The sequence below is a fragment of the Octopus sinensis genome, linkage group LG1 (assembly GCF_006345805.1).
Source record: "Octopus sinensis linkage group LG1, ASM634580v1, whole genome shotgun sequence".
Taxonomy (NCBI): Eukaryota; Metazoa; Mollusca; class Cephalopoda; order Octopoda; family Octopodidae; genus Octopus; species Octopus sinensis.
This window is the reverse complement of record NC_042997.1, coordinates 75,310,269-75,332,782: the sequence shown is the minus strand read 5'-3', so window position 1 is coordinate 75,332,782 and position 22,514 is coordinate 75,310,269. Positions and strand designations below refer to the sequence as shown.

Genomic DNA, 22,514 nt, shown 5'->3' with positions numbered 1-22,514 from the left:
GTGGGCCTGATAAGCTGCCCTCTTCCTTGCTAGTAATTCCTGGATCTCCTCGTCATTTTCATCGAACCAGTCCTTGTTTTTTTTCTTTGTGTGCCCAAGAACTTCCATAGATGTCTTAAGGATGGCTGATTTCAGGTTCTCCCACAAGGTGTCTAGGGTGGTGTCATCAGTGCAGGAGGATTCGTCTAGTCTTTGCTGCAGGTTTGCTTGGAACTTGATTTTCACTTCCTCCCGGCACAAGCTGTCGACATTGAGTTTCTTTATGGGGTTACCTTTCTTCTTGGGTTTGGGTTGGAACTGCAGTTTGAGTTGCAGCCGACAAGGCGATGGTCAGTGTGGCACTCTGCACTGGGCATCACTCTTGTGTGTAGAACGTCTTTCAGGTCCCGCTGGCGCACAAGCACATAGTCAAGTAGATGCCAATGTTTGGACCAGGGATGCATCCAAGTTGTTTTCAGACGATCTTTCTGTTGGAACATTGTGTTGGTAATAGCAAGTTGGTGCTCTGTGCAGAACTCGAGCAGGAGGTGCCCATTGTCATTACGGCCACCAACGTCGTGTCTTCCAAGGACTCCTTTCCAAGCCTCAGAGTCCTTCCCAACTCTTGCGTTGAAGTCGCCAAGGATCAGGATCTTGTCGTTTGCAGGGGTGTTGTTCAAGAGTCTGCGCAGATCAGAATAGAAGCTGTCTTTGTCTGCGGGATCTGCCAGTAGAGTTGGAGCATAAACACTGAAGAGAGTGAGATGTTGTTTGCTCTCTAGTGGTAGGCGCATGGATATGATGCGGTCCGAGTGGCCCGTGGGTAACGTTTCCAGTTTGGAGGTGATGGAATTCCTCACCATGAGTCCTACACCCGACACACGCTTTTCAGATGATGGTTTTCCGGACCAGAAGAGGGTGTAGCCAGCGCCGTGTTCTTTGAGGCTGCCCTCTTCAGCGAAGCGGACCTCGCTGAGAGCTGCTATATCAATGTTGAGACAGGAGAGTTCATGGACTATGAGAGCCGAACGACGTTCCGGGAGGCTGCTGTCAGCCTTGTTAAGTATGGTCCTGACATTCCAGCAGGCAACTTTCAACTCCTGCTTACTTTTCTTCGGTTTTGTTTCCATGTTTGTTCGACTGCTCTGAAGATGCCCGTTGACCATGGTTAGCCAACTGGGTATAGAGGAGACGAGCTTTGTTTAGGTGAACCTTTTCTACCGCCCCTCTCCATGTTGAGCAGGCAGTGCTCTCCCTAAATAGGGCTGCCTGGTCACTCAGGATGTTGCTGAGTGGTGTCGTCGCCTCCGGGTCGATAACCAGGCAACCAAAGTCCTGAGCCGCCTACATGTAGGGTTGAGACTACGGCTTCCAGTGACATCTTCCACCTGCTGCATTCACCCCTTGCCCATCGCTGCAGGGCTTTTAGGATGGCTGGTCACAGAACATGGACATGTCCTTTGGCCTGCACTAGGGAGATTTTTAAAGTGAAGTGCAGTGCACGCAAACTGGCCCCACCCTTTAAGCATGAAGTTCATCTGCCATGGCCTAGCGAGCTGGGACAGTGACAGCGAGATCCTCGGGCCATAGGTTTGAAGTCAGAGTTAGTTAGTTAGTTAGTTAGTTAGTTAATTTGGCTCAAAAGCAAATAGCAAGGCCATGTAGGGGGACATGGAGTTAAGTACAGGGTGGTGTTCATGTAAAGAGTTCAGGCCACTTGAGGTCCAGGGAGGCTTTGAACAAAGCGGTCGTCGGCATCTTCACCATCTCGTCTGGCAGCTTGTTCCACGGATCCGCAACCCGGACGGAGAAAGCTCCTCTCCTTCGATTGAGATGAAATCGTCGCAGGTAGAGCTTTTCGGAATGACCCCGTAGCCGACGCTCTGGAGCAGGAGTGAAGAACAGCTCTTTCGAGAGGTTACACTTTCCGCTTATGATGTTGTGGGCGAGAATGAGATCACCACGGCGGCGGCGTTTTTCAAGAGAATAAAGGTCGAGCGTCCTCAGCCTTTCTTTGTAGGACAAATTTTTGAGACCATAAACCATGTGGGTAGCCAGCTTCTGGACTCTTTCGAGATGCTGTATGTCTTTGAGGAGATAAGGAGAAGAGGCTTGAATCCCATACTCCAATATGGGTCTCACCAGCGTGACATAGAGTGGTAGGAATATAGCTGCTGTGAGCATTCCGAATGACCGTCGAATCAAGAACAGAATTCCGTGTGCTTTGTTGGCAGCATGGACGCACTGGGCCGAAGGCGAAAAGGAGGAATCCACCAAGATACCCAGGTCCATTACCTGATCGGTCCTCTCCAGCAGCAGACGACCCGGCTCGAAATCAAGTTGAGTTGCAGGAGTAGAGCCGACAGGCAGATGACAGCACTTTGACACGTTCAGACACAGGTCCCAATCGTTAGACCACTTCCAAATTTGGTGGAGGCATCGACGAAGATCCTCTATATTACCGCGAGGAGCGACCAGTTTGATATCGTCGGCAAATAGAAGGGTGTGTTGCGTGAGGTCGTCGGGCAAGTCATTTATGAAGACTAAGAACAACAAGGGCCCAAGCACTGAACCTTGAGGCACGCCACTGCTCGCACTGGAGACGTCAGACCGTGAACCATTAACTTGGACTTGGAAGGAGCGATCTGAGAAGAAGGCACCAACCCATCGTACAATATCCGGATGGAAACTATATGCTTGAAGCTTGACAAGTAATAGGCGGTGGCTTACCGAGTCGAAAGCTTTGGCAAAGTCCAATAAAACGATGTCAACAGCATCACTATCATCGAGGATGCGCGTCACCAATTCTTCCATTACTAATAAGTTGGTCAAGCATGATCTCTTCGGCACGAAGCCGTGTTGGGAATCAGAGATAGAGGCTGTGTTTAGGAGGTGGAGCATCATACTTTTCTTAAGGATGGTTTCGAACATCTTGCTGATTATTGATGTAAGGGAAACCGGTCGGTAGTTAAGCGGGTCTTCGCGGCTCCCTTTCTTGAAAATTGGGCAGAGTATCGCTGTTCTCCAGTCTGCAGGTATAACACCCGTCGCCAATGACATATTGAATAGTCGTGTTAAGGGCTCGCAGATAACCGGAGCCAACGCTTTGATAACCCGTGGGTGTATGCCGTTAGGGCCGTGACCCTTGTTGACATCGAGGCCTTGAATAACACGTTTGACTTCGTCCCGCGTGATGACCAATTGAAGCATTGGAGGTACCGATCTATCAAATGGAGGGGGTTCACGACCATCATCTTGTTTGAAAATAGTTGAAAAAGCCTCGGCAAATAATTGACTCTGTTGATAAGGGTCCTCAATCAATACGCCTGTTGAGTCTACCAACGTTGCAATCTGGTTGTTCAAGCGGGAATTCCGCTGGACATGGGCAAAGAAGGTTTTTGGATTGCTACTGGCATTTGCCGCGATTTTGTATTCATAACTGAAGCGTTCTTTCTTTTCAATTTTCACGGCTCGGTCTCGTTGAGTTTTGTACACCTCAAAAGCTGCAGTCGAATCCAGATTTTTGAATTCAGCCCAAGCAATATCTCTGAGTCAACGTTCTCGTTTAACCTTCTTCGTCACCCAGGGCTTGTGTTTCTTCCTCTTGGGAAGCCCAACGGGAACTGCCTGGTCAGTCAAACAGATTACATATGCTTTGAGGGATGACCATAGTTCGTCAACAGAGGACAACGACATCAGGAATCGCCAGTCCAGAAGCGCGGAAGCCTCGGTTACAATTTCAAGATTAATTGCAGAGAAGACTCTACGTGGCAGCGAAGTAGTCGTGGGTGTAGAAAAAGTTGTGTGCATGACGAACTTCAGGACCGCATGATCACTCTTGGCAAGAGTTATCCTCTCCTAGGAGGGTTGCCAACCATGGCTGACGAGGCCCTCCTGCCCATGCCATCCAAACCATGGCGAAAGAGAGAAAAGGATCCATGGTTTTCAGTAGGCGTATACTACCCGGTTGCCTAGGCCGGAGTAGGGGGTTAGCTTAGGAGACCCCACCCGGAGCCTTTGACTAAAAAGTCTATCTACAAGGCAGCAGAGCGTTGGATGACCATTGACTACGCTGTAGTTCTTCCGCCCTTTGACAGGTTTTATTTTTTGTCCTGCAGGGTGTCCAACAAACACCCGCCTCACCAAGCAAACCTGGTGGGGTTGCCAGTTTAGTCGCCGATGACCCGACCATATAACAGGTTGTACTGGACTACATGGTACCAGTAACACTCAAGTGACCTGACAGATAAAGACAAAGAGAAATTAACCTACAAGAATACCCATTCTAATTGTCAGAAGTGTGTGTGGGAGAGAGAGAGAAATAAGCAACAACAAAAACATTAAGTTGTTCGACAAGCAGAGAGGGAGAGTGAGGTGAGTAAGGAGCAAAATGAAAAACTAGCAGGCTTACTTTTGAGAAAGATCAATTATTGATACATTTGGAAATGTAATCGTGCATTTTAATGCTATTTTCAGCAAGTAGACGACACTGTGTAAGAATGAACTGACGTCTCGTAAAACATGAAGGAAACTGTTCAAAAAGTTGTTAGGATGAAATAGCCGTGAAGTTTTTTGTGTGAAAAACCACAAAGGTCTCAGCCGCAAGAAAGCCTTTAGTTATAGGCTCTAGAAGTCATTGACAAAATGAAAAACTTTAACATAGAAAAATTTTTTCTTAGCTTTTCACTTCTGATGAATGATAATATAGAAGCAATCCTGAAGTTGAACGTCGTGAAACAGCGTACGAATTTAATGTATGAGATATGGCTGCCGGTTGTTAAGTCGTGAAATGTTGTCTCTCATAAAATCGCAGCATCGCAAGAAGTCTTCTTAAAAACAAACATAACAGCCGCACACACAACCGTGCTAAGCTACTCTCTGGACTTTCTGAAGCAAATAGTGAAGAAATTTATATCAAGGACCGTGTAGAAGTAAATGTTTGGAAATTTTTCTGCGTACAGCTTCGACCGTACGAGATCCCATGTGTTGAACTTATTCGTCTTATTCATATATTGATGATACTACCTCACTGGCCGTCTATGGAAAGGATTCCTCTGTTCCAGTTGTGAGTCCTTCTTTCATTGTGGCTGCTTTGGGTGTCTCTTACCACCAGTTATCCTTACAAATTGGTACCCCAAGCTAAAAGATCTACAACTTTCGTTTCAACAGCCATTGAATTCGTACATGTAACATATATGACAATTTCCAACCACTTGAAAGAGATTGGAAAAACAAAAATACTTGAGAAATGGGTGCCATACGAATTGAACGACAACCAAAAAAACACGCTGTTTTGAAGTGTTGTCTTCCCTTTTACGCAACAAGAACAACCTATTTCTCGACCGGATTGTGACTTGCGATGGAAAGTGGATTCTTTACGACAACCAGCGATACTCAGCTCAGTGGTTGGATGCCGATGAAGCTCCACAGCACTTCCCGAAGCCAAGGTTGCACCAAAAGAAGGTCATGGTGATTGTTTGGTGGTCTGTGACGGATGCCATCACAGCTTTTTGGATCCAGGCGAAACCATTACGGTGGAGAAGTACTGTCAGCAAATGGATGAAATGCATAAGAAACTCCGACAACAGCAGCCAGCATTGGTCAATAGAAAAGAACCGATTCTTCTCCACGACAACACTCAGCCACACGTCGCACAACTGACACTGCGGAAGTTGAACGAATTGGCCTACGAAACTCTGCCTCATCCACCGTACTCACCAGACCTACCAACTACCACTTTTTCAAGCATCTCAACAACTTCCTGCTTGAGAAATGCTTCAAATACCAAGAGGATGCCAAACATGCCTTCAACGACTTCATTGCCACCAGAATGCAGGATTTTTACACTAGTGGCATAAATAAACCTGTTTTGCGTTGCAAACATGTGTTGATTCTGATGGTGTTTATTTCAATCAATAAAGCTGAGATATGTGCATTTGAATTAAAAGGTTAAAAACCACAAGAACTTTCTTGACAACCTAAATTCCAATATTTCACAAAAATATATATTTTTAATCAATGGCTTGGATTTGGAACTTGTTTGAAATGGATCCAGCATAATTCAAAATGTAAAAACATTTGTGCATCACAGAAATTCCAAACTAAAAGAAATAAAAGAGAGCAATTAGGTCTCTTGTACTGTTTTTAACTGAGTTGGTTCTCCCATGTTATTTGTGCATTTTGTTCACATATTTTACATATATCAAGAATACCTAGATATATTATTACAGTTATTATTATCATCAGTAGCACTTACTGTTTGTTTTCCATGCTGGCATGGTTTGGATGGTTCAACAGCAACTAGTAAATCAGAGAACTGCATCAAGCTCTAATATCTGTTTCAACATGGTGTCTATGATAGGATGCCTTTCCTAATGACAACCACTTTAAAGAATGCGCAGGGTACATTTTATGTGGCAATGACCACAAGCAAAATGCTTGCAAATGACTGCAAAATTATTGTCACATATGATGTGCATTAATATACAACTGTAGCTTTGGTTAATATCAGTAATAATTTTCCAGCTGATTAAGCAGCCAATTTTTGATACCTCAAACATCAAATGGAATGAAATCCAGTAGTGCAAGTTGGATCTTTGGTTTAAACAATGACTGAGAACAGGCAACTTAAACTGTTATAGTTTCAAACCCCAAACTCACTATACAATTTATTTTTCTATCTCACTCTACTTTTGATGCATTATTTGCTGTATTCAGTTGCCATCTATGTTTTGGGGAAATTTCAATGGTATTTTCTTTAAGTATTTGTGGAAATAAATAAGTTTTTTAACCTGCACTTTATATGTCCTTCATATAGAAGGCATCCTTTGGAAAGTTTCTAACATTGAAATTTTAATTTGCCTAATCAGTGAAAACTCTTCACAAAAAGCTATATTCTCTTAAAGTAAATTTCTAAGAAAATCTATAGTGGTAAACTTTAACAGGTGATTTAATAGCACTGTTAACACAGTAGAACACAGTATTGACATCTAAAAGAGTTTAATATACTTTGTAGTATATAATGGTTGCATAATGAAATACAGTGTCCCCACAGGTCGTTAATATTTCTGTACTAGCTTCCGAGAATGTGTTTAATATGTAAAATTGGTATATCCAATAATGTTACACTGCTATATTTAGTAGCTAATTAAGCAATGAGTTTGTGGATGGTTAATGGATTGGATGGGTGCTGATGAAGGAGCAAAAACTCCTGAAATATGGCATATACACCCATTACCTATTTTTCATCTTCAATCTCAATGTTGTTTACATTGGGCATACTCAGATACAAAGCGTCATAACAAAATCAGTGCTGGCTATAATTTCTATGGAAAATCAATAAAGATAACCTTAACATGTGATTCAATAGCACTGTTAACACAGTATTGATTTATAAAAGCACTTAATATACTTTGTAATATTGCATAACAAAATATGGTATCCCTACAAGTCATTAACAAGATAAGGAAGGAAAAATTTCTGTCCAAGGTGATGCAGGAAAAGTGACTCAAGAACATCAAGAAGCTGATCAACAAGTTGAAATACCTGCTGGAACCAGACTTGCTGTGGATTTTCTCTGACAAGAAGAATTTCTGCCAAGATCAGATCAACTCCCAGAACAACAGGTGGCTTGTTGTCTCACCCAACTTCTTACTGGAAAGCCTCGGGGTGAACACCAGCAGCTACATCCATGTTCTGAGTACGGTGGTGAAGCCCTGGATCAACTGGGTAGCTGCAGGGAGATTTACATGTAAGCAGCAAGATTCTGCACCATGCCACACCAGCTAGAAGACTCAGGTCTGACTGATGGAGAATTTCTTCAATCACACAGAACCTAATATTTGATTTCCCAACTCACCCAACTGCAACCCCTTGACTTCTTTGAGTATGGTGCAGTGAGATGAGAGACTAACAAATCTAGTTGCAAAGGATAAGCTGAGGGCTAGGATTACCTTGCCCTTCCAGAGCCTAAAATGAGTGATAGTGATGAAGGCCTGTGTCTGGTTCCAAGGTTGCCTGGAGGCTGTCATTGAGGCCAAAGGTAGGTTCCTCAAGTGAGAGTGGCAGAACATGTCATGAAGAAAAGCTTACCCAAATTCAATGAATATATCTCAAAAAATAGAAACACTGTTATATTTTTGGGGAGACAGTCATCATGCAAATGAATACCATCCACACCATGCAAGTCCAAAGTTAGTGGAGTGTGGTTTCAAGGAGATTTGGTTGCTATTTCTAGAAGGCCAAATCATTTTTGTTGACTTTATGTAAAGTTTCTGAGTGGTGGGGCAAAACACCATGCTGATCAGATGTTGCAAGTGTAAAATGGAATATGAAGGTTGGGAATGTGAAGTATGAGTCTTTCTAAGAATTTTGAGGTTGTTCATAGAAGAATAATAAGGACAGTGTGATACAGCTTTGTTAGTTTTTAGAACTAATGCAATATTTCCCAATTACCAATTTGTGTGGTTCAATGGTGGAGTCAATAATCAACAAGTACCCCACTAAAAGGTTGATGATCAGTATCCTGTCAATAGGAAGCCCACAAAGCTGAAAATAGGTGCAACTCACCACTCTGTGCAGTAGCAGAGCTGTAAAACTGGTAAATAGCTCATTAGCTAGTATTGCTGAGTCTAGTGCCTATATGCAGAAATGAAATGAGTTTTGGCAAGGTGTTTTGTTCAAGATACATTACAGAAAGATAGTTTTGGAAGTGCCCCAATATTTCAATGAATTAAACTTACAAGAAGGTGACCATACTGCATCACTTTAACTGTCTTTGTTAGCAGCTTGCATAAATTTTTCTGATGTAAGATAGTGACATTTACAGATTTGATGAGCCAATTTAGAAAACAAGGCAGGTGGTTACATTGGGCATACTCAGATACAAAACGTCATAACAAAATCAGTACTACATGTAGTAGTGATGCTATTACCATTACCACTCATATTTGATACAGTTAGTGTTTTTAGTGTCTTATATAACCATTAAGTGCTATTATATTACCTATTACAAGAAACTGCTTTACCTTTAAGATTTTGTAGCATAAAAATCTTATTTGAAATTGCTGAAAATATATTTGTAAAACTGCAAAATCAATAACAAATTACTGTAACAGGAATACAACAAATACTTGTTATATCATGATCATGTTTTGTTCAGTTATTTTCATCTTCTGTCAGTTAATATCTTACCTTGTTTGGATTCGGACTTTCTATAGATTGGATGTCAAGATAATGAAAGGAATGTTCCAACTGAAAGCAAAATGAAATAATGCTAAATAGATATGCAAAAATAGATATAACAAAATACACTTGATAAGTTTTGGTATCAAGAGACAACTTGTGTATTGTTAAATAACCAATGAACATAAATACTTAGGTCAGAGATCTATAGTTTCATATAGCACCTGTTAATGCAACAGTTAAATACTCTGGACATGGATACAGCATAGCATTAGTAATAAAATAACAGCTAGCTGCAACAATTAATACAAAGGTCAAATGTGAAAATTTCAATTATTTTTAAAAGTCTAAGAGAATTAAAAATTTACAGAGAACCTTGAAATATACAATCTCTTTTGAAAACGTATCTTGTTGAGACGTCTAAAAATGATAACCCTTGTTATATACCTGACATCTCTTCTACCTGAATTTCAATTCAGTGCATTTTTTTTTTTTTAGAAATATATGTTAACTTAGTAATTAGTTTGTCCATTTCTTGAAATTTTGGCTCTAACTCAATATTTGAAGCTTTGGATTTGCAATCCATTTAACCTCTTGTCAGTATGGCAAGTAGGATCAATATACCACCCATTTTATTGACTTTATGTTTTTCACCATATCATGGCTAGATTCAATAAGAACCATATTGAATTCACTAGAAATATTTTTCTTATAATGTAAAAAGTCTTCAAGAAAATATATTCTTTTCTAAGTGAAACCTAATGATAAATTTTTCACTTTTATATTTTGTAATGTGTATCTGAATAAACCCCAACAATTTTTATATCAAAATAAAAAACATTCCTCTTCAGGACTGCATAATTTTCAATACAACTCAAGTTAGAGCACTCCAGCACACTGAACTAGAATGAGGGCTACTATTCGGCAGTAAAAAAAAAAAAGATAAACTTTGTAAATGTGTGGAAATAACTAAATGAGAAGGAAGTTCATATCCAGAACTTTCAAATGATATATAATTTTCCATGGAAGAAGTTTATTTTAACATGAAAATGATGAAGCAAAAAGTGTGTTTAGCGTATTCAAACTGTACTTGTCTCAATTGTATGGCACTTCTAAAAACCAATTGTATGGTAATTCTATAATGGTCTTTGGTGTGTGCAAAACAGTAGTTGGCACATCACCTCTCCATGCCAGTAGACACCTTTCAAGTAGAATTTACATATTCGTGCGTGTTGTCGCTTTTAATCCTTTTTGTGGTATAGGCAGTCAGACTTGCTTCTTTCTTTGGCAGTTTTATCTTTTGTATTCGTTTTTGCTCACTTTTGTTGTCTTTTCTTGGCTCTTTCACCTCTTCAGTTTTTCACTTTGACGGTAATAGGGGCACTTGCACTTGGGTTTTCTTTCCTTGCAGGTTTCTTGCTTATACCTTCTTTGTTTCCTTGAGTGTCTACCAAGTGGGGGGAATATCTTTCACCTACATCCATGCCTCCATCCTGGTCATCTTTGCTCGGTTCATTATCAAAGATGGCATCAAGAGTGCTAATGTGAGATCTTACGAGAGCATAGGAACCTATAAACTCCTGCTTCTTTCACTCTATCTGTGCTAAAGTTCTTGAGTAGCCATTGCTCTTCAGTGCAGCTGTGATGATATTGTTTGGGTTATCTTTTTCAGCACAACGCCAGTTCCATGCTCCTCCAGTTTCTGGAAATTTTTTTAATGGTGTGATGAAGAGTAGTGAAGAAATAGAGAGAGAGAGTGTGTGTGTCTATGTTTAGAGAGATTGAGAGGCTGTGAAAAGAGAGGAACAGAGAGAGAAAGAGAGAGAGGGAATGTGTCTATAATTGAGATTGAGGACTGAGGGAAGAAAGACTGTGTTCGAGAGAAGTGAAAAAATAGAGAGAAAGAGAGAAATGAAGAAAAGAGAGATTGAGGGGCTAAGAGAAGAAAGATGGTGTGATGAAGGAAGATGGTGTAATGGAGTTAAGTAAAGAGATAGAAAGAGAGAGGAAGTGTCTATATATTTAGAGAGAAGAAATAGGGAAAGATGAAACAAAAAAAAGATGGTGTCATGGAGAGAAGTGAGAAAAAAGAGAGAGAGAAAGGACATGATGGCCGTCTGGTTTGTAAACTCCTGAAAATAATCAACGTGGATAAGGAATATAAATGAATAAATATGTGCCTATCTTTAACTATGGAAAGGGTGCTGAAGTAGGAATAACAAAATTTAAACATATCTGCAATTATCAATCTCATAAGTCAAAAACAAAACAGAGAGAAAAGAACTGATGTGCACAAAGATACTTATTTAGTTTTTCCTAAGAGATGGATATTTACAAGGCAGTGAAAGATTTGGAACTGCTTCTCAAATTTTCATAATACCATTTGCTGCTTAATATGACACAATGTTTGTTTCTGTATTCATAAAGGTCTTTTATTTCATCATCATCATCATCATCATCATCATCATCGTTTAACGTCCGTTTTCCGCGCTATATATATATAAATATATTCTTTTATTGTTTTATATGTTTCAATCCTTGAGGTTATGGCCATACTGGGTCACTGCCATTGTAATCACCTTTTAATTGGCCAATTCTATGGGTTTGGCTTCTGGTAACGGAAGGCGCTCAATACCACTGCCCTCTTTTGAGTTTCCTGCCTTGATATTGGTTCATGTGGGATCTTGGATAGTAAGAGGTCAAGTTGTTTCTTGAAAACATCTACTCCCACTCCATGGAAGTCCCTCATATGTTTTGGCAAGGAGTTAAATAGCTGTGGGTCCATGAATCCCAAGCAGTACATGGTCGTCGCCTTAGATGAGACAGCTGGGACTTTTGGAACAGTGCAGTGATGTCCATTTCGAGGCCTGGTATAACTCGCAATTCCAAAGTTTGGTGCCAGCCCCTCCAGTATCTTCCATACATATATCACTGCATGCCTCTCCTGTCTTCACTCCAGAGAGTAGAGTTGTGGCTCTTTCAGTTTCTTCCAGTAGCTCAGATGTTCCATTGATGCAATCTTCCTCATGTAGTATCTCTGAACTGACTCAAATTCTGCTATTAATCCTACAGTGTAAGGTGATCACAGTTGAGAGTAGTAGTCCAGATGGCTGAGGATAAATGTCCTCCATAGGACCGGCATAGTTTCCTGGTCCCATGCTCTGAAGGTTCTCACAACCCAACAGGCCATTCGCCAGCACACTGCCAACATTTTGGTGACATGCATGTGAAACGAGGCTTTGTTGCTCATATCAATCCCAAGGTCATGCACCATATGTGATTCTAGGATTTCTGCTCCTTTTGGTCTAAAGCAGTGATTCCCAAGGTGGGGCGTACGCCCCACTGGTGGGGCCTGAGAAAATTCAGGTGGGGCGCGGGGCATAGACGTGGGCTGTGAAAATATTTGTACATGACGAGCAGTCATCGCGGGTACAACCTTAGATTCCGTCTTTCCTTTGAAGCCTCCACATCGGAAACTCTCGCACCCCAGCGAGACAAAGAAGATCCCGCACTGAGCAATAAACTTACTATTCAGATAAGCCAATCAATTGCCTCAATTAGTCTTTTGTTAGCCCTATTGAAAATGAGCAAACCAAACAAGAAGACTCGTCAATACGCGGTGGAGTTTTTGAAGTTTGGATTCATTCCTGATGAGCATGATGAGCGTAAACCGTTTTGCTTATTATGTAATCAGACGATGAGCAATGAGTCAATGAAGGCAGGTAGGCTGGAAGCGCACTTAAAGGTAAGACATCCTAATAATTCTAATTTAGATTTGGAATACTTCAAATCATTGAAAGAAAAATTTAAAAACCGAACAAAACTCACTTCACTATTTCATGCAAAACAAGCGCCTCATACTCGTGCCCTTGAAGCCAGCTACGAAATCTCCTTGCTTATAGCAAAACATGGAAAGAATCACACTATTGGAGAGCAACTGATTAAACTGCTATCTCAATATTCTTAAAAACTGTATTACAAAAAGATGATGGAGATATCAGGACTATGCCACTCAGTAATAACACTGTCTCGAACAGAATAGATGAAATGGGGCAAGATGTTGAAAGCCAGCTCATTGAGAAATTAAAATTGCGTAAGTTTTCATTACAAATGGATGAATCCACAATCCGGGACAGTGAGGCTCTGTTATTGACTTATGTGAGGTATATTGACCACGAGGAGTTTCAGGAAGAGATGCTGTTCTGCGAATCGTTTGAAACCACCACAACTGCAAATGATTTACATCAAAATCAAACATTATTTGGATGCAAACAAAATACCAAAGGAAAACTTACTGGCATGTGCGGCAGACGGTGCACCTGCCATGATGGGCAAGAATACGGGATGCTTAAAAATGATGAAGGATGAAAATCCAAACATGTTGACTGTCCATTGTGTAATACACCGAGAAAACTTGGTTGCCAAGAAATTGTCCCCTGTTCTTAACAAGATTCTTCAAAGTGTGATCAAGTGTGTCAACAGCATTAAAAGAAATTCTAAATCTGAACGTCTTTTTAAGCAGTTTTGTATAAATCAAAGTGCCGAACATGTTCGATTATTGCTTCATACAGAAGTAAGATGGCTATCAAGTGGAAACTGCTTAAAGAGGTTCATGGAATTATTTGATCAGATTAACGACTTTCTTAGTGATAAATGTGAAATGAAATTGCTGTCAACAACGGATGGAAAAGCATTTGTCAGTTATTTGACAGACATATTTGAGAAACTTGGAAACTTGAATAAACAACTTCAAGGTGCAAACATGACACTTATTGATGCAAAAGCAAAGATTTTTGGATTTATTACAGCTCTCGAATTATGGAAAAAGAAATTTTCCAAAAGAAATTTCAGTGAACTTTACTGGTTGAGTAAATGTGAAATAACGAATGATGCTGGCATTGTAATTATTGATCATTTAAATATCTTGATAAAGGATTTCAATGACAGATTTTGCGATTTAAAGGCAATGAATTTTCCTTCTTGGTTAACTCAACCGCTTCTGATTAATGTTTCTGATGCTACAATCCAATACCAAGAAGAGTTATCAGAATTACAACATGATGAATCAGTGAAGACTTTGTTTAAATTGAAAGGTACAAAGATGTGGCTATATGACGAGGTTGAAAGAAAATATCCTAAAATTTCTACATCAGCGAGAGAGCTACTGATTCCTTTCCCTTCGTCTTATTTGGTCGAATGTGGTTTTAGTGCAGTTGATAATTTGCTCGAAGCCAAGAGAAACCGGCTTGAGATTACAAAACGTGGCGATTTACGACTGAAATTAACAAAGTTGTCTCCTCAAATTAAAAACTTGTGCTGTATGCATCAGGCACAGGGTTCTCACTAAATTAGTCGAGCTGACCGTCAAATAATTGAACTGAAAAAACGTGTTTCTTTATTCTTTATAAATTGACATTTTTTAAAAACATGAGAAATCGTAATAATTTTATCGATTTATTGGGTGTTATGCACTTTCAGTGCCTGTTGTTTCAATTCTCAAACTATTTTTTTGTATTTTGAATACAATTTTTTAATTTTTGATTTTTTTTCAATTGTAAGTAGGCCCACATGTACTTGTAAATGTGAGTGGACATGGAAAAAGGTGGGGCATAAAAACTTTTGCTATGAAAAAGTGGGGCGCCGGGAAAAAAGGTTGGGAAACACTGGTCTAAAGTATCATTGTTGTGACTTCTGAGCACCAATTAGCTGATAGCTGAGGGCTTGCATAGGTCTTTCTGTAGAAGATTAGCATCAGATTCCTTGACTGCTTGTACTACTTTTGTGTCGTTGGCATATCTAGTAAGTGTGGCTGTCTGTGTAACTGATGGCATGTCTGAAACAGCTACCATGTAGTGGCCCCAATAGTTTCCTGAGGCACTCCACTTTCTATTAATGTCTCCAGGGAGAGGGCTTCCGTCTTTTAAGAAGTCATGCAACCACTCCCTGATTTTCCCAGTTATGCTGAGTCTCCGTAGTTTGTGACATATCATCCCATGATCAACCTATCAAAGGCCTTTGCAAAGTTGAGAATTATCACAGCTACATTTTCTGTGTTCCTGCTTCTGGACCTGGAGTATCTGAGTGGAGTACCAATTTGTGGTAAACTTGTTGGCCAGTATTACCAGAGGCTGGAAGTGTATTTGCTGTGAGTTGAACTGTCTTCCTTCCTTCTTTTTCTCTGCGCTGTCTTTCAGCTCTTATTTATTTTTGACTGTTTTAGACTGTTTGCTTTGAACTGTTAATTTCTTTTTCTACAAACATAGCAAAAAGGACTGCTTTGGATTGGGAAATTGTGCCTCCAAGGCAGTGGTTGGAAAATCTCAATGAGAGAACCGTTGAATTGAGAACGTATTGTAAGTCTCTCGACACCATTACGGTATTCCCTCGACTTGAGATAGAGAAAGTGTTGGCAGAAAATCTGCCAACTTTTAAGCTTATTGCAAGGGGTGTCAAATATGCAACGGTGTGGTTGCTATTTGATACCCCTGAGGAGGCTCACAATTTTGCGAGTCAGCCTTTAGAAGGGCAAAAGATTCTGTTTCTTCCCATATATGGTGAGAAGAAATTAACAAGAGCTTGGGTCTGTGGACTGCCACCCGGAATAGAACCCGAGTGGATAGAAGACACTATCCGCCGGGGTCTGGGTAGTAGCGGAGAAAGCTCTTAAATGTTAAAGTGTTGCTTGTAGGTGATTGGGTGAGGTCGAAAGCAGTTTTGACCCTGTGGACCCAATCGGCCAATGATCTGGTTTTTCCAGATTTTTTGAGGATGGCCGGTTCTAGGTATCTGATGATTCTTGAAGGACGCCCCCCCCCCCACCCAAGTGTCACCTGTGCCAGGAACTGGGCCACATTAAGAAACACTGCATCCAGGACCAAGGTAAGGTCCTAGAGAAGTTAATAGAAGCAGTGCCCCCTGCTCCCCCATTGGAGGGAGAGATGGAAGCAGTTGAGGAGGTGAAGACCTCATCGAAAAAAGGTAATAAAAAGGAAGTTGGGCAACAAAGGTTGCCCACCAATGGATCCTGAGGTAGTGGGAGGGAAGGAAGATCTTTTGGACAAAATGAAAGAACTACACTCTCCCATCACAAAGGAGAAAAAAGAAAAACAGGGCATTGCCGGCAGTTGCTAGTACACTGCTGCTATGTCCCGAAGCCCCTTCGGTGGGAACTGTGCCACAGGAGGGGGGGATTTGGAATTTGTAGTCCTGTGCCACAGGGGAGGGGAATCCAAAACATTATTAAAAAGTTTAATAAAAAAGGTTGATGGGAAGGAATGAGTACCTGTATCAAGAACACTGATTGGCCTCTGCAGCTACCGGCAGAGGTCATGTGGTAAAAATACTTGTTTGAGGTAATAAAGGGCATGTATAGCATTTGAGAAATCTATCCGAGTGGAGTGTTACGTTGAGAAAGGAAATGAATTGATTTATAATTCTAATCCAGAAACGCGTCCGTAAATAACCCTAGACTTTGCTTTTGTTATTTTTTCCTTCTGTTTTACATATGTGAATTACATGGATATGTTGTATGTGGAGTCTTATTTGTAGAAAATAGAAATAAACAGTCTTTGACTGCTATTTCTAATTTTTCGGTATGTGGCTAAGCAACCTGCTGCCTGCCACTAACATCAGAGGACTGCTAACACTCAGTAACAGGACAAAAATCCCTTTCTTGAGAGACTTTGTTGCATGCAATCAAGCCTTATGCGTAGCACTTACGGAAACACACCTGAAACCAGACATAGCAGATGCGGAAATACACATACCACAGTATGTTGTATTACAAACCAACAGAAAAGAAAGGAGTCATGGAGGAGTTGCTATGTACATCCGCGAGGACCTCACAGCCCAGGTCCTTTTGTCATACTCAAATTTGGTGTGTGACACACTAATTGTACATATAAAACAACTTGGTGTAGTTATCTGTGCTACATATCACCCTCCAGATGCTCCAATCCATGTAGGCAAGTTTGAAGACTGCCTTACAAAAATAGAAGTTTTAGTTACATTAGAACAACACATAAGTGTACTTCTTATGGGAGACTTCAATCTGCCCAATGTCAGATGGCCCGAAGGTCTTTCTCTCCCAGGAATGACACGATGCGAACGAGGACAGGCGAGGTCCCTCCTGAACCTCATCAACACTCTGTACATGGAGCAAATAATACTCCAACCAACCAGGGCAGGTAACATACTGGATCTCTGCTTCACAAATAATATGGATCTCATCCATAATGTGAAAGTGACACCGACGCTACTCTCGGATCACAACATGGTAGAGCTAACCATGTACAGGCCAAAGGAAAGCATGGACATGCAGTCTACAAGAAACTCTCAGAATCTTTCCAACTTGAACTTCAATAAGGCAAACTGGAAACAAATTGAGAAAGAGATCCTCAAACAAAACTGGCCTGAATGTCTCTCCTCACCAGACATCGACATGAAACTTCAACAATTCATGTCTGTAATGCAAACCATATGCTACAAATGTGTCCCAGAGAGAAAGGCCACTGTACACAAGAACAAAATCCCCAGAGAGAGGAAAATTTTTATGAGAAGGCGTACAAAAGTTTCAAATCGCCTAAACAAACAAATTGAAAGCAGTGAAAAGTCCCGCCTGAAAATAAAACTGTTGGAAATTGAAAAATGTCTGCAACTCTCCCATAAAAAAGAAAGAGCAGACAAAGAAGCCTGAGCTATAGACAACATAAAATCTAACCCCAGAGCTTTCTACAAGTTTGCCAAAGAAACAGCTACAGTGCACTGTAGGATAGGGCCACTCCTTGAAAAGGATGGCACACTCACAGGAAATCCAATGAGGATAAGTGAAATACTAAATGAGCAATTCAAGAGTATTTTCACTCCACCCCTAGAGCATTTTCAAGTCAGCAATCCAACTGACTTCTTTACCACTGCAGATATAAAATCAGAGGCAACGATGATTGATTACATCAATATAAAGGAAGACGATGTAATAAAGGCTATTGATGAAATGAAAACAAACTCAGCTACTGGCCCCGATGGATTCCCAGCAATCCTTCTAAAAGTATGTAAGAGAGTCCGAGCAAGACCACTGCAGTTCCTCTTTCAGAGCTTCCTTGCAACTGGCAAACTTCCAAAAAGACTGAAGGAAGGTAAAATATGCCCTATTCATAAAGGAGGTAGCAGAGCGGAGGCCAAGAACTACAGACCTATCTCTCTGACCTCACACATCAGCAAGGTCATGGAACGAATAGTCAGAAGGAAACTAATTGCCTTCCTTGAAGAAAATGACTTGCTGCCTGACACCCAACATGGTTTCCGACCAGGAAGGAGCTGCCTAACTCAGCTCCTATAACACTATGACTGGGTGCTGAAACAACTGCTCAACCACTCAAATGTGGAAGTGATATATCTCGACTTTGCAAAGGCCTTTGATAAAGTCGATCATGGAATGATACGTCACAAACTGCGTGATCTTGGCATAGTTGGAAAATTGGGAGAATGGCTTCATGACTTTCTGAAGGATAGAAGTCAGGTGGTAGTAGCCAATGGGGCCACCTCCATTAACACGCAAATAGTGAGTGGTGTTCCGCAAGGCACTGTTTTGGGACCACTACTCTTCATAATGGCCCTCTCAGACATGCCCTCATCCACGCAGAGAGCCATGATCACAAGTTATGCAGATGATACAAAAGTTTCACAGGCAATACAGAACTCTGAAGACACTATGCACCTGCAATGTGAGCTGGACAAAATATACAAGTGGGCTGAAAAGAAAAGCATGCTGTTCAATGCTGAAAAGTTTCAAGCTTTATGCTATCAGCATGCAAAATGTCAATTGCTAAAAAGCATTCGTGAAGTAAAATCATGTAGCAACACCAAATGGCAGTGCCCCAGCATGGCCACAGCTCGTGAGCTGAAACTAGATAAAATAAAATAAAAATAAATATATATATACTAGTAGTATAACCCGGCCTTGCCCGGGATTAAATTACTATTATTAAGCTAATCAAGTTCTTTATTTCAAACCAAACTAAGTAATATAGACGTCAAATTTGGGCGAAATCCGTTGAAATTAGTTATATTTTATATATATTATATATATATAATATAATATATAATATTATATATATACAATATAATATAAATATGTATGGGCAACAGACACGAACACACATGTACGTACTTACACCTATTGCATGTTTAGTGTACGCATACATGTTCATAAATAGAAATGAATGGAAAAAATGTTGTTAAATTTGTAGATTAACACTCGCACGATTTTCACTAAAGTATATATACTACGATTATAAAATTATAGTGTCTTTCAAAAACAAAAAACAAAACATTTTACATTTTATTTTTTATGAACGTCATAACTTACACTCTCTGTCTCTCGCTCTCTCACTCTGTCTTTCCTGTGAAACTTTCTGCCTCCTTCTTCGACTTTTCTTTATCTTATTTTTTTTGTTAGACGCTGGCAAAAATGTTGTCATTTAATCTGTCTCTTCCTCTTCTCTTCCTCTCTCACTTTGTCTTTCCCGTGAAACTCTCTGCCTCCTTCTTCCACTTTTCTTTATCTTACATGTTTTTTTTGTTAGACACCATCAAAAAAGCTAAGGCTGATATTTTTCATGGCTAAAAGCTATGTCTGAAAATAGATATTTATGCTACTCACGGGTGCCTGGGGGGAAAAAAAAAAGTTGACAAAACCCAGATAGGATGTTGACAAATGTCCTCCTAAAATTGGAGCAACATGCGTGCTAATTTGTGGACATGCATAAATTATAATCACGTGCACACACATCCTCCCTTTTATAGATATGATATATATGTATGTATGTCTGTGTTTGTCCCCCCAACATTGCTTGACAACTGATGGTAGTGTGTTTACGTCCCCGTAACTTAGTGGTTTGGCAAAAGAGGCCGACAGAATAAGTACTAGGTTTACAAAATATAAGTCCTGGGGTCAATTTGCTTGACTAAAAGCAGTGCTCCAGTATGGCCACAGTCAAATGACTGAAACAAGTAAAAAGAGTGTCTCAGTGGAATGGTGAAAGCACTCTTGTATTGCACATTCAGTGTTTCACTGATCCTCTGGAGGTCTGTAGTTGGTGAGCCATTTTCTTCAAGTAGTGGCCCTATTTTATATCGTACAGAAGCAGATTCTGTTGCATATCTCTGGAAGGCTTTAAGGTTTGACTTAAAATTTTTGACAGCCTTGGCCTCCTTTGTTGCCTTCTCCTTTTCATGTGAGCGTTTGAGTTCATTTTCAATCTCGAGCAATGTTTGTTTGAGGTAAGATTGTTTGTTATCCTTTCATGGCCCACTTAGATGATTTCAGACTTTTGCTCATAGTTTCATTAGAATCCTCCTATCCCTGGGCATTATATTTTCCTGATGGCTAGGCATTCTTTCTGGAGCAAACTTACAGCAGATGTCAAGCATGATTGTCATATTGTGTTAGAACATTATGTTGAAGTATTCTGTAGAGAGACTGGCAGACCAGATATGTTCCATGACCTCTTTCTTGATATCTTTCCCCATCAGCTTTGTGAAAGTTAGGCAGGAGAGGTGTTGGGTGCTTCTAGTAGCCTGCATGACTGTAGTCTTCTGCGGACCATACATTGTTAGCTCTATTAAGTTATAGTCTGAGAAAAACTTTGGTGTCAGCCCAGCATTATGGATGGGTGTCGTGTCATTTGTGAAACAGAGGTCTCGGACATTTTTTCCCCTTGTTGCATGGAGTACTATTTGCTAGAAAAGAGCATGTTAGTAAGGACAAGCAGAGATTCTGCATGCCTCAGGCCATGCAGTGATATACCTAAGAGAATGCGGCACTCAGGACATTTGACATGAGGTAGGTTGAAATAACCTAAAAGAAGTATGTGCAGGCTGTAATCCAGGTTGGGTAAGACTTCTTTCATTCTTATACATATATATGCGTGCTTGACCACTTCCCCTCTCTCTCTCTCAGCCTCACTCTGTCTCTCTCTCTCAGCCTCACTCTGTCTCTCTCTCAGCCTCACTCTGTCTCTCTCTCTCCCTCTTTCGATTACCACTCACCTCGCCAACACTTCGTCTTCTTACTATTTGGATTATTTACTCTTCACGAAACCCGCTTTATAGTGTGTTTGTCGTGAAACTTGGATTTTCTGCACCTGAGGAATTCTAGTCTAGTCCAAAATTATAAACTTACTATTAGAGTTTTTAACAGTTGTGTATCTTTAGCTAGTTTATTGCTACCATACTGGAGTGACCATCACAGACTCTCCTTAAGTTTGACAAAGTTTAGACCATATTGTTGAGTGCTCTACGATACAAGTATTCTGCACCACAATGAATTTTTTTCATATGGAGTACTCTGCCAAAAACATTCATATAGTAACTAATGATGCTTATATGAGAATGCTCACAGGAAAAATAGAAGACGTTGTTAAATGCTTACAATGGAGGGCCTTAGTTTGATATCAAGTTTTTTATAATAACCACTGAACATACTGATATTAAATCACAGAAATTTTTTCATGTGTTAAGGGCCTTGTCCCTTTTGAGACCAATTTGCTGAACCTATTTAGTAAATATCCTTACTCTAACCAGTTCCAATTTATTACACACACACCTATCCTCAGGTTACTCATTTTAAATGTGAAAGAAAACATGATTATGGAACTTTAAATACAGAATAATATACAAGATTCTAAAATAAATGCTTTTGCAAGTTTTTTCTTGTTCTTTAGCCTTGCTGTAGCTATTTAAGTTTATTTGTTCCAATTCATTTATACCCTGGCTCTGATAATGAGGCATTTTAAGTAACACCAGAACATCATTTGTTAACCTGTAGAATTTCTCAATCAATTTTCGTTTATTTTAAGATATATTTTTGTTAACTAGCTTTCTTAGACATGTTGCTAACCCAAGCAACACTTCATGAGGCATAAGTGCTTGCTCTTATTACAAATGCTTTAATACCTAGGTGATACTGATAGTAGACACTTTGACTTCTTAGGTATGGATACAAAAGAGAATGAAGATAGAAAATATGTAAATGTAAATTAGATTGTCTGGAACTCTTGATAATAAAGATTTTCTTACCTTGCAAGGTGCTTTGGATGTACATATGTTCAGCCTCCAGTTTGAGAATGCCTGGAAATTAAAACAAAAATTCCATAAGTAAATTCTTACTGTTATCATCAATATGTCACCACCATTCACCATTATCAATCAACATTAGCAACAAATTAATGTCTACTTCATGTTGGTCTCAATATAAATATTTTACATAATAGAAATTATATTTTGGTGGAGAACCAAATGTAAAACCTTGTTCAGATTGCTACATTTTTAATTTTTACTTGCAAATGTTTCTT

The 22,514-nt window shown here is 40.1% G+C and overlaps 2 protein-coding genes across 2 annotated transcripts in view; one reads left to right on the top strand and one right to left on the bottom strand.

Annotated features, from left to right (window-relative positions):
- The window catches only part of LOC115210256, a 439,746-nt gene extending 417,447 nt beyond the window's left edge, over positions 1-22,299 (bottom strand). The window contains exons 1-2 of the mRNA XM_029778744.2: positions 22,240-22,299; positions 9,172-9,231 (exon numbers count right to left, since the gene is read on the bottom strand). The gene's annotated coding sequence lies outside the window, so the exon portion shown is untranslated. The remainder of the gene's footprint in view (positions 1-9,171; positions 9,232-22,239) is intronic.
- LOC118762936 (SCAN domain-containing protein 3-like) lies at positions 13,406-14,748 on the top strand. Its single transcript, XM_036501980.1, has 2 exons — positions 13,406-13,948; positions 14,434-14,748. Exons 1-2 carry the CDS (start codon positions 13,487-13,489, stop codon positions 14,467-14,469), a joined length of 498 nt encoding a protein of 165 aa, XP_036357873.1. The 5' UTR covers positions 13,406-13,486; the 3' UTR covers positions 14,470-14,748.
- Positions 22,300-22,514: the final 215 nt, after the last annotated feature.

Coding starts and splice junctions, on each gene's coding strand:
- LOC118762936 (XM_036501980.1), top strand. CDS start 13,487: ATGATGGGCAAGAATACGGGATGCTTAAAAATGATGAAGGATGAAAAT. Junction 13,949..14,433: donor CACTTATTGATGCAAAAGCA/AAGATTTTTGGA, acceptor ACGTGGCGATTT/ACGACTGAAATTAACAAAGT.